This window comes from Pteropus vampyrus, unplaced genomic scaffold, assembly GCF_000151845.1.
Source record: "Pteropus vampyrus isolate Shadow unplaced genomic scaffold, Pvam_2.0 Scaffold78, whole genome shotgun sequence".
NCBI classification, from domain to species: Eukaryota; Metazoa; Chordata; class Mammalia; order Chiroptera; family Pteropodidae; genus Pteropus; species Pteropus vampyrus.
Window position 1 is genome coordinate 648,446 of NW_011888859.1, and position 12,417 is coordinate 660,862.

At 41.4% G+C, this 12,417-nt stretch overlaps 1 protein-coding gene across 1 annotated transcript in view; it reads left to right on the top strand.

The window, feature by feature from the left end:
• PLEKHG1 (pleckstrin homology and RhoGEF domain containing G1) overlaps positions 1 to 12,417 on the top strand; it is a 93,993-nt gene that overhangs the window by 53,957 nt on the left and 27,619 nt on the right. Inside the window, exons 5-7 of the mRNA XM_011362687.2 lie at positions 4,325 to 4,371; positions 8,161 to 8,311; positions 11,417 to 11,548. Of these exons, the coding sequence (XP_011360989.2) occupies positions 4,325 to 4,371; positions 8,161 to 8,311; positions 11,417 to 11,548 (330 nt within the window). The remainder of the gene's footprint in view (positions 1 to 4,324; positions 4,372 to 8,160; positions 8,312 to 11,416; positions 11,549 to 12,417) is intronic.

A 12,417-nucleotide genomic window follows, 5' to 3' on the forward strand; every position in this document is an offset into this window, starting at 1 on the left:
TTCAAATGATCTTAAACTTCTCAAAATCTGAGGAAAGTCAGCCTGATAGTGGCCAGTCCCAGGTTGAGTGTGGCCAGAAGCAGGAAGGAAGAAGCAAGAAACAGAATGTGTGAGCAAACCCAGAGAAAGGCTCCAGTCTGACACTAATTTACAGGAAGACCTCGGGCAAATCATTTTACTTTTCTTGTCCACGGAGCCAGGGCTGGATACTCCAGTGCCTTCAGGAGCTAAACGGATGAATGCCGTGCATGAACAGGCCCAGGTGGAGGTTGTAGACATTTAGGTATTGCCTGATCTTCTGGGGATATAAGTGTCATGTGAACCTGTGGGCCCAGGGCCAGTGGATCTGGTACTTTTTCAGGAGAAGCCAGAAATCAAGATATTTTTATCTTCTAACTTTTAGAAGTTGACAACTCATATCGATTTTTTTTTTACTAAAAAAAAAAGTACTATGCTTGAAAATTTGGCAGCTTACTAAATTGGTGAAGCCATGGAGAAACAGCACTCCCGTAGTTACGGGAAAACAAAATGGCCCAGAGCCTGTGGAAGGAAATCTGGCTACATCTAGTGCAGTTGCATCTGAATTCACCCTTTAATCCAGCAATTCGACTTCCAAATATCTACTCCAAAGATACAGTGTCAAAATTCTTTGCAGTAATAATTGTTACTATATACATGTATATAAAATATGGAATATTATGTATAGTATACAAACAAATACATGTTTAGAAATATACAATATATAGAAATAGCCCAAATGTTCATAAACAAGGAGCTGGTTGAATGAACCATAGTATATTCACATAGTATTATGAAGCAATAAAAGCAAATGAAGAATAAATAGTACTACTAGGGAGGGGCAGGGCAGGGCAGGGGGAGTTGATAAAAGTGTTTATGGCACTGTAATTCTCAAAGTGTGGTCCCTGGACCAGCAGAATCTAGGAATTGTTAGAACGCAAATTCTAGGGCCCCACCTCAGACCTGCTAAATCAGAGACTCTGGGGTACAACCCAATATCTGTGTTTTAACAAGCCCTCCAGGTGATTCTGAAACACACTCGAGTTTGCAAATCACTGGTATAACTTGTTTTTATATATCTAGAAATGAGTGAGGATATATATCTACATTTAAATTCATATGAACTAAGGGATGTGTTTTATCTTTAAAAAACACCTAACTCTGTCCACTGAAAAGGCCTAGAAATAATAATTAACTGAGTGGCAAGAACATCCCTAATGCTCAGATCGTGATTTCCAAATACTACTTCCTACCAAAAGGAACCAAGATTGCGTGAAAAATGAGCATGGGAAGGAAATGCACAGGATGGTCTGGAGCACATTGTCACACTAGAAAACGAGGAAGTTCCCAGAAGCTGTAGGTCAGGTCACGAATGCTCAGGGAGAGGCTCCTAGTGGTCAAGGATGGATCCCTCTGAGTATCGACAGAGATAATTCACTCAAAATCCTGAAAATCGTTAACTGTGTTTATATTCGTGAATTCATCATGATATTTAAAAAGCCAAGCCCTGGGGAAGGGGGAAAAATAAAAAAATAAAATGTTAAAAATGAAATAAAATAAATTAAATAAATTTTTTTAAAAAACCATAAATAAAAAGCCAAGCGCTTTGCAGAGCGCTAAAGAAACAATGCATTATTTTGAAAACTGAAAAGAATTGAGTGTATATCCTGCCTTTCTCATGCAAACCACAGACTGCGGGGTAACAAATAGTTACGATAAGGAAGTTCTTTTTTTTGGAAAAATTTTAATGAAGAAGTGAAGAAATTCTAGTAATAAATGAAGAAGGAATAGTAGAGTTAGAAATACCACCATTTTGCAACCCACGATGAATGAATAGATCTAGAATATAATCACCAATGGTTATTAGCATCGCAAAGAGAGAGACAACCAGCCAACGTGCCTCCTGATGGAAATCCAATACAACTTATGATATATTTGTGACAAATTATGGAACCTAAATGTGATCAAGCCCCTATTAAACCACAATGGGTGCAGGGGACAAGGGACCATAGTAAAGGAAATCATAGGGATATAATCAGCAAAATTGAAACTGGGGGAAACTCTACAGGACAAACCATCTCGTTTCTTCAAAAACTAAGTTGCAGGGGAGAAGAAGATAGAGGGGGAACTTACAGATTAAAAGAGATTTAAGAGTTAGCAACCAGTGGCTGGGTGTAGACATCATTTGGATTCCAAATCAAACAGGCAAATTATAAAAGAAAGGAAAGAAAATTAAGAAAATAGATATGAACAGTGACTGATGACCTTTCATGATTTTATGGAATTATTTAAATATGATAATGGCATCGAAATGATGCTACCTTTTAAAGTCCTTGTATCAGAGATATATACGAAAGTATTTGCAAGTGGAATGACATGTCTAGAATTTGCTTCACAGTGGTGGGGAGGCAGGGGAATAGGTGGACACAAAGAGTTAATGATATTCAGATTGGGTGATGGCTACTTGGGGACTCATCATAGCATCCTCTGTGCTTTTATATGTGCTTGAAACTTTCTATAATAAAAAAAAAATTCATCCTAGTTGAGTTTAACAGAAAGGATTCTACATAGAAATTCCTTTTAAATCAGAAAAAAAGTTAATTAAAGCTTTACAGTTCCAAAACATAAATTAAAAGGCACTATCTGGGAGTCACATGTGAATCCAGCATGAAGCGGTTTAAAAAGTAAAAGGAAGTAAAAAGTCAGAAAGAGCAGATTGTGAAACACACCAAAATAGTCTGTGGCTCTTTTTCAAAATGTAATACCATTTTAGAGTTTACAAGAGCTAGTCATTCATTGGCCTTGAGTTGTTTATTCTGACTGAGAGTTTTACAATCGGAATTTTAAAAACCTAACCTCTGCCACCTCACCCACCCATCTGCATACTTCTTTCTCTTGGCAGTCTAGGGAAAAATTGTCAAGGACTTTGAAATCGGCCAAAAAGATTACTGGGAATAGAACTAGAAAGCCTTCAGTATTTTCCAATTTTCCCTTCTAAATTACATGACTCAATGGGGTCTCTGCACCTTTCACTGTCCTGGAACTAGCTTACAACTTTGTAAATTGTAGATAATTGATAGTAAGGTACAGTAAGTGATCTTGACCACAGACATGGAAATGAATACTGTCCCATAGAGAGAAAATTGACTTCTTTACCCGCCCATCTTTTTTGGAAAAAGCCAGTTTTGCGACATTTGTAAATTCATTTCAGCATTCCCCACTGACCTAAGTGCAATAGTTTTACTTCTTCTTTGATCCAGTCATAAGATTTTACTGCTTTCCTCATTAATTAAGAGGTTAAATAAAATTTTTGACAGTGTTTATGTTATATTTGCATGGAAGTCATGGTTTTACCTTTTTAAAAAATTATCCCTTAAGAGAAAAAAGTATTAATATTTCCCAATGTTTGATCATATGATTAGTCATCTGAAAGACTAAGAGATACTAGGGAGCTGGGAATATGGTTGTGGGGAAAGGCGAGAACCCCACATTTATTGCATTTGAAGCATTGCTGCCATGCTAGGTGCGCACAGGTGAGTAGACTTGGATCCTGCCCTCAAATAATTTTCAACATAATAGGAGAGAAGGGGATTCGGTAGTTTAACAAATATTATGGACCAGGTGAACATAATATGGTCTTTGTCCTACTGGAACTCCAGCTAAACTAGAAGACAGACAGATACACAGAAAATGTCACTATCATTTGGTGCATGTGACAAGAGAGATGAGTATTGGGTGTTGTGAAGCCCAGAGTTGGAACATTTGACTCGGCCTGAGAGCTCAGGGAAGGCCTCTTGGAGGAAGTCAAGCCTAAGTTCAATGTCGAAGGATATATTATGGCTCTCCAGTGAAAAAGGTGGAGGGGATAGTGGGCAGAGGTAACTGCATGCACAGGAGCTTGAAAGCATGTCGCAGCTTTCTCATGCCCCGCATATACTTCCAATATGTTCTTACCACGTGATCGTTAAATTATCTACTCACATTTCTCTCCCACACTGCAAATCCATTGGAGGACTGTGAGCACCTGGGCAGAAACCTTATTTTCTTCCTCTGCCTATTTCCCTACAGATTCACCTAACACAGCAGATGTTCAATAAGTGTTTATTGAACTCAAATGAGTTCAAGTGCATGTGGATCCCAGGTAGATAAAAAGGCACAGATGATTGCCACAGGGGCTCAGGAGACAGGCCCATGTGATCATAGAAACAAATTTAGAGGCGTGAATGCTGTTTCTTCTTATTGTTTTGAAATGGACACTGATGTTTCTGCTTTTTTGCCTATAAAAGTCTCTTTTGTTTCCTTGCAGAGCGAAGAGTTCCACATTTACACCCAGTATTGCACTAACTACCCAAGGTACGATACGCACTCTGAGTGTTCAGAGCACTTTTGTTCACGTTCATGTTGTTTCAAGTCATTCGGTTTAATATATGTTGATATGAGGCGTTATGTGCTCCCCTGTGCTGACTGCTGTGGGGAAATGGGAAAACATTCTGAGAACGATTACAGGGGTACCAGGTATTGATCCATTCGGGCTTTGGGGCTCCTGTCACAGCCAGTGGAGGGGAAAATCTTGAGAGACCTTAAAGGAGACCCAAAAGATGGTTAGGTGTCCTTCCATGGAAAACTAAGTAAACTGGTGTGTCTGCCTAGAAGTCTGGTCTATTAACCCTTTTGTATTTGTGCCATGTCTTTAAAAATATGGAAAGCACTGCTAATGAGTTTCTATAATCTAGCTGGAGAGAAAATATGTTGTATTTTTGCTATATAAGTTCTATGAACTGTTTTAAGTTTTATGGAGTTCAGAGAAAGGAAAGCTTAGGTGAGAGAGGGCTCGTGATCTCTCCTGGATCTTAGCTTCAGTGTTTCTTACACTGGGGGTGCTAGCGGGGGGCGAGGGGAGCAGTTTAAGAAGCACCCCCTGGACAATATATTGACCATTTCAGTGAAGGAGTCAGGCCTAAGACCGTGAGTCATACTGCTGAAATTTCTTCTTTGTGCAAAAGACATTTACTGAGCACTTATTGATTCCCAATCACTGTGTTAGATGCTGTAAATACAAAATGTTGTTGAATGTCACTTTCCCAGCAATCCAGAAATATCGAGGGATTAAGGAAAAGCAGAGCAGCCATCACAGCGCTGGGCACGTGATAGGTTCTCAGCCAGTGTTAGTTCACCATCATCTGTCATGTGGTCCATCCTCGTCATGTGGATGAAGTAATGAGGCTCCAGGAATGAGGCTTATTGATTTTATAAGGGTCACATAGCTCCTGAGCGATCCTGCTAGGATTCTGCAACCTCAGACCTCGTGCTACTACATCCTTGTAAGGCTTCCGAAGCTGGGCGATTCCACCCCCAGCATCCCCCATGCCTTTTGACTATAGTTTTCCCACATGATCGGCAGGACTTGAGTTGTTATCCCAGCGACCAGCCAGGGAGCATTTTAAGTGCTCTGCATCCAGCCTCGGTAGAGACACAGCCCTGAGGATCAAGCAGGTGGTGGAACCTACCTGGAAGAGGAGCCAGCAGGCTGAGCCCCTGATGCTACTGCAATAAGGAACAACAGATGGGCCCCCTGCCCAGGAGTGGCCCTAGAAAACCAGTGTGGATGAAAAGGCATGAAGCCCGAGACCCAGACTTCTTGATGGCGAGACACTTTCCACTGGAGGATTTTAGTCTCCTCCTCTAGATATCGGTCAGCATATCAGGCTGTGGTGATTTATTTGGTGGGTGGCCATGCTTTTCCCAGATTTCCCTAAAAACAAAACAAAAACCAACGGGCAGATTAGTACACTTATCACCACACGCATATCTGTAGACGCACCCACAGTTTACACAATTCCACTGAAGCAATGTCCTAAAGTTTTCGACATCTATGCTGAGGAGATCAGGAAATTGTAGGACGTCCCAAATAAATCCGCGGTCCTTACACTGAAAGCCGTGGCATTGCACCACAGCCTGTTTCAGAGAAATCGCAGAATCAGCGTCTCCTCAGAACTTCTTCCTGAGGGAAAGGAAAAATCATTCAAACTGGGAAGACTCAACAACGTTCTGGACCCAGCGATGGGCTCTGAGGCACTAGAGGGGCTTATCGGGAGATGATATCTGAATGATTTTCATTGTCAACATGTCATTTGAAGAAAGAACTTCTGAATTTACAATTTTGGTAGTTTACATTAAGATTTTTCTAACTCAGTAATAAGAAAGGAGAATAGGAAATACAGGCAGCTTTTCATATAGTAGGCTTCTTCCTTCAGGGCCAGGGGAAAGGCAGAATCATTTGTTCAAGAACATTTTTAAGAGCCTGCCATGCACGGAACATGATTCAAAGCTTGGTGTCTTTTGGTAGAAAATAGGAACATTTAGGAATGATATCCCTTGCCTTCTAGCTGTTTATATTCTTTTGAGCATCAAAACTCAACTGAATGTAAAAGCAGCATAGTGAGTTAGGGAACATCAAATCAATAAATACAAATTAATGTAGTACAACCTCAGTAATGTGTCATAGAAGCAAAGGACACATTGTGAGATAAAGGAGTAGTAATTCCCGCCGAGGAGAGTTAAAGACAGTTTCCTGGAGAAAGTGGTTTTTATTTTGAGTCTGACTTGAAGGAAAGAAACGTCTTAGTAGAGGGAGGCTCAAATGGCGTTCTCAGTGAAGCAGGTACGTCCAGTTCTTGCCCAGTTGTGCGGTTTTCCTAGTCGTAGAAAAACTTATTCTCTTGTCCTCTTGTCCTCCCAGTCAGTTTGCTCTCTGAGGCTTGGGGTTTCCTCACCCCTGTCTGAATGCCAGGCGTTTCAGCGCATCTGACAACATTCCTTCTCCCTTGGGATCCAGGCCGGTGATATTAAATGTCGCTGGCACACCTTGACAGATGTCCACCTTCTTCATACCAGGCACGCCCTAGTGATCTCGCTGTGAAGAGGCGCAAGGCCTCCCTCTGTCTGGCAGGGAAGGGCCCAGACTCCATCAGGTCCTTGTCCTTGGATGTCTCCCTCTGCCCCGAATCTGGAGTTCGGTGAGCTCAGCATTGTTGCAAGTGTCTTGTTCTTGGCCAAGGGTTCCAGCCTTCGGATGGTTGAGGGCTGCTGAGCAGCTGATCCTGACCCTAAGGAACCTTGCAAAATGTCCTCGGTGACTTGATGAAAGAAAGTTTTGAAATGTCAACTTAGTGGGGAAATAAACCTGTTTGATTAGATAGTTCTCACAGCAGATGAGCTCGAAGGAGACTCTAATAGCTTAATTAGGAAATTTGCATTTCGCTTCCTTCCCAGAAGTATTATTTTGTTGTTTGGCTCTGATTTTCTCAATTAATCCTGACAACATATTAGCAACTTGAGAAATTACTCACTCCCACCTGCTTTCTTCTAAGTTATGAGAGCATACGATTTTAATTTGTTTGTGACTACACAGCCCGCTAGTTCGCTTCACGTATAGGGTATGAGCATTGTTTGAACCATCCCCCTAAGATGCTTGGGGGCCACTCTTATTGCCTTTGGGGGAGCTGGGATGGAGAAGAGATTCTGACCCACTTTTCTAATACACTCATCGAGACACGTTACTTAGGAGCAAGATTATCCAGCTCCTCAGAAGCTGTCTTCAGAATGAGCAGAGCCACTTGGGGGTGAAAAGGGGAATCTGTTCAAAGATTCTCCAAGGGAATTCGACCCGTGGGGCAAGGTCTCCAAAGACCAGCACTTACGTAAAGCCAGGTGATTTGTGTGTGATACAAAGACAGCCAGCAGGAGGGGCGACAGTGTCCAGCATGAGGCTGGATCTCCTGAGAAGAAGGAGCTCCTTTTTCTTAGTACGAAGGTGCCCCCTCCTTGCAATCTAACCTGTGAAAACTGAGTACAGATGTGCATTTTGAGCACTGCACAGAGACACCGAGATGGGGCGCACAGCCAGCGGAAATCCCCTTTGCCGAGCCACGTGTCCGTGCGCTACCATCACCGTTGGAGTTTTTCTAATTCACCTACCCAGAGAAAGACCTTCGACTAACTCGCCCAGAGGCCTTCTCATCTAGCTATAGCTCTGTTGCTTTCCTACCTGTTTTAGGGCATTTCCTCATACACCGGCATTTAAAGCTTGAAGACCCATCTTAAGCATTGCAATTTAGATAAAAATATTTATCCCTCTTGCAGATCGGTGGCTGTGCTAACAGAGTGCATGAGGAACAAGACACTGGCCAAATTCTTCAGGGAACGTCAGGAAACTTTGAAACACTCACTGCCTCTGGGGTCTTATCTCTTGAAACCAGTTCAGCGGATTCTCAAGTATCACCTTCTTTTGCATGTAAGTTTCTGTCTGTGCTTGAGTTCTTTCCAGGGAATGGGGATTTTGTGAGTATATATTAAGTTAAGGGGGGAAAATAGCAGAAAAGGCTGGGGACATATGGAAACATTTTCCAAACTCATACTTTATAACTGACTAATCTGCTTTGAGGAATTAGAGATATTTATATTCCAGGCCCGCAGCCCATTGACAACAGCCAAGTAAAAAAGATTCATTTTCGCTCTGATTCTGAGAGGGCTCAGGAGCATCTCACTCTGGGCAGTGAGTTTCAGGCAGGGAGCTATCATCTTAATGAAAAACAGGTTTCTTACGTTTTGTTTTATTTCCGTGAGCTCGGATTCAGTAGGCAGTTGAGAGAGAGAGCGAGCAATTTGTCATAGATGGGCTTTTGTGAGCGCAAAGAGAAGGGGCCGAAAGGGGAGAAGACAGGTGGGCAGCGTGATGAATGATCTAGCGTCGCCGCAGGGTGTCTTTCCTTCCTATCATTTCCCGTCCTCTGGACAGAATTCGAGGTGGCTTCAGAAACAAAAGTAGACGTAGCACTCACATCCTCATTTCTTATCATCTAAGGAAGTTGATAAAAATGAGAGAAAATGTTTTGCGGAAAGTAATTTTTATCCTGTAGGTAGGATAGGGTTGTTTGTACAACATGAGGCAGTATAGCACAAGACAGGAGCTGGGGTCTGGGGCAAGGCTGCCTGAGTTCAAATCCTGTAAATCGCCCATGTTCACTATGGCCCACGGACAGTCAATAAAAATAAGCTATTATTTGTATTTTATTATTTTTTTCCTACATTAAAATCTTAAAGAGATCTTAATCCAGAGCTCCTCTCCATATCAACATGCCTGCAATTTATATATATCTTTTTAAAAATGATTTCAGGTTTCTATCTTGGACAAGCATTCCACGATTGCTCAGTTCACACATTTAAAAATTTAAGAACTCTTAAATGGTTCGACTGTATCAGAATTTTCTCAGCTTTGCCTGTTTGCCTGGGTGGCTGGCTCATCTTTGGAGACTCTTGTATACTGTGAAGCCACATCAGAGATATTACTTTAATTGTCACATTGATACTAATGACCTCTTAGATTAGTGAGATTAATTTGCTAAATCAATGTCAAATAATTCTTAACTAAGTAAAACCTGTCTCAGGGTAGATCTCTGCTGGACTCTGCAGACATGGCATCGAAGACTAGTGTGTCCCAGTAAGCTCTAAGCATGGCCTTCTAGACAGTAAGGTATCTGTCAATCAAAAGAAAAGTCCAAGATCTCAGTTATAAAAGTATGTCAACTATAACAAGCTAAGATCCTTACAAAAAAAATTAATCGATAAGGAAATCAACCCTTACTGTCTAAATTAAGAGCTAATGTCTTAGTCAGGTCTGGCTTTAGAACAAAGTACCATAGACTTGGTGGCTTAAGTAAAAACATTTATTTCTCACATTTTTGGAGACCGAAAGCCTGAGATCAGGGTGCCAGCAGGGTTGAGTTCTGGTGAGAGCCCCTTCAGACGGCTGGGTTGCAGACGGCTGGGTTGCAGATGGCTGACATCTAGTTTCCTTACATGGAGTAAAGATGCATGAGCGCTCTCTGGGATGTCTTTTATAAGAGCGCTGACCCCATAAGGGCTCCACCCTAATGACCAAATCACCACCCAAAGACCAGTACATCAAGGGTTAGGATTTCAACATATGAATCTTGAGAGAGATGCAAACATTCAGTCTATAACAGCTGATAATGAAGAAAACAGGGGAGAACAAAGGTTAGATTAATTGAACACTAACTTTTGGCTACCTTTGAGGTATTTTTGCTTTTATAGTTTATTGAGAGTGTTCCTTCTTTGTCATTCACATCACTTTAAAGTTGTGTGGCCGTCCATGGAGATCCCCACAAGCGTACACTCTGTCCTCCTGAGTCTGCTGGTCAATGAACAGGATTGCCTCTTACATTAAAAGAAGGAATTGCTGCTTTTTAACTCGCTGTTGATCTCCAGCTTACCAGGGAGATGATAGTTTGGTGGTGCAGTTTCATAGGACCTTTCTAATGGCTGAGTCTGAGTGTGGATACAAAATGTAAATTCCTTTCCAGTTTCCAGCTAGACGGAAAACTTGAATACTCAGCAAAAGTAAACAAAGATTTTTGAAGTATGATTGTAAAATAATGGAGCTAATCTTCATGAGTTATACCATAAGATTAAACCTCCATCCTTTAGCTTAATGAACATGCATGATAAATGTCACGGACATGTTCTGACTATATCTTCTTACTGTTTTATACATTTATGTAGGGTTATTGTTGTTTTTGTTTTAAGAAGATATCGCTTCAATTTAATAAGCATTTATTGACCACCCAGCTCTCTGGCGAGCCCTTCTGAGAAGATAAAGGATTAAAGGAACTATGCAATGGTCCCTGTCCTTATTACACTCTTGAGGATTCTAGGGACACGTGTCTTATCTAGTGGAAAGAATTAGGACAGAGATCGTGTACCTTCCTCAGCTGTCTGAGACTGTGGAACTCTGGTGCCAAGTGCCAGGGAGTCTTCCTCAACATGCTGAAGCATTGTCTTTAGTGAACTTCGTTTGGGCTTTAAATCCATAACTACATGAAAGTGAACATGTCGTGGAAGTATTTTTTAAAGCTAATGTCCATTATATTTTTGAGTCTGTTACGTATTAAGTCCTGTGCAAGACATTTTACTTGCTCTGGGAGAAAAATAATTATGTTTTCTTTGTGTAAGAGTGAGAACTATATCACATTGACCACCAGGAAGCTCAGAAAACTCCAACTATAATATCAACTGTCATATCTATTATAATAACTATAATATCTCTGTGAGACTTAATGGCCTGCATACATGTTTTGTTTTATCCTCCCTGTCACGAAATTCTCATCTACTTCTATTTTTCCTACCCCCGTTTTAATTCCTATCTTACCATTTTTGTAACAGGTATTTCTGGCAAATTATCTCAAAATCTTAAGGGATAATGTATAAATAAATAATCAAAACTAAAATATGAGGAACTAATCATAGATGTGCCATCTGTTTCATTGACTCTATGAGGGAAAAAATGAAAATAACTAGTTTTGGGTTTTTTCTTTCTAAGGAAATAGAAAATCACCTTGACAAGGACACAGAAGGCTATGATGTGGTGCTCGATGCTATAGACACGATGCAGCGCGTGGCCTGGCACATCAACGACATGAAGCGGAAACACGAGCACGCGGTCCGGTTGCAGGTGAGCCCTCGAGATGGTGGCGGCGCCCGGCGGTGCTGCAGGTGCACTGACTTGCCATCATTTTTCTAAATCAAATATTAAGGCCGCTCGAGTATGGCACTTCCTTTGCAGTCTTCATCATAGCTCTCCCTAAAGAAAGATCAGGACACCCGATAACACCGATCATTGTTGAATGTGGTGTTGAAGAGAAAGTCATGCGGTCGCTTTTAAGCTAATAGTTCGCTCATAGCCCAAGGTAAAAATTTGAGTCTCTTAAGACCTTATCTCATGTTAATTACAAAAAAAAAGTAATACTTGTTGAAAGCGACTTTCTCTAAGCTGTTTAAAGGCTTTTTAAACTTCCGTCCCTCTCTCACTGGTTCATAAGATGATGCACGTGTGTGTGGTGATGGAGCTCAGAGAAAGGACGGCTAAGTCTGGAACCAGGTCCTTTGCAGCTCCACTTGGGACGAGACCTCACTACTTCCTTCTAGATCCCTCATTTTTCAAATAAGACAGATGATGGTTTTGCCGAGGTCCCTTCCGGCACCAACATTTTAAGCCCTAAATCCCTGAAAATTTTTTATAGATGCTAAACCAGTTGTCATGTCCTAGGTACCTCAAAAGAGCACTATTTAAAAACAAAAGGTCGTTTGGGTCCAGGGGGAAGTCCTAGACTCCTGGGTATCCCTGGAGTGAGCCTTAAAAGCCCAGGGTGACCTGCAGAGCATCTATGCCCAACTCAGGAAAAAAAGATACATAATTCGGCCCATAAGTCCCAACGAAACTCCTGATTTCATCAATAGGCAGCCAGGTGTAGTGTAATGCAATTAACTATCCAAAACCAAAGGAAGGTGACACTGTAGTCTTCTAGGCCATGTCTGTTTTTT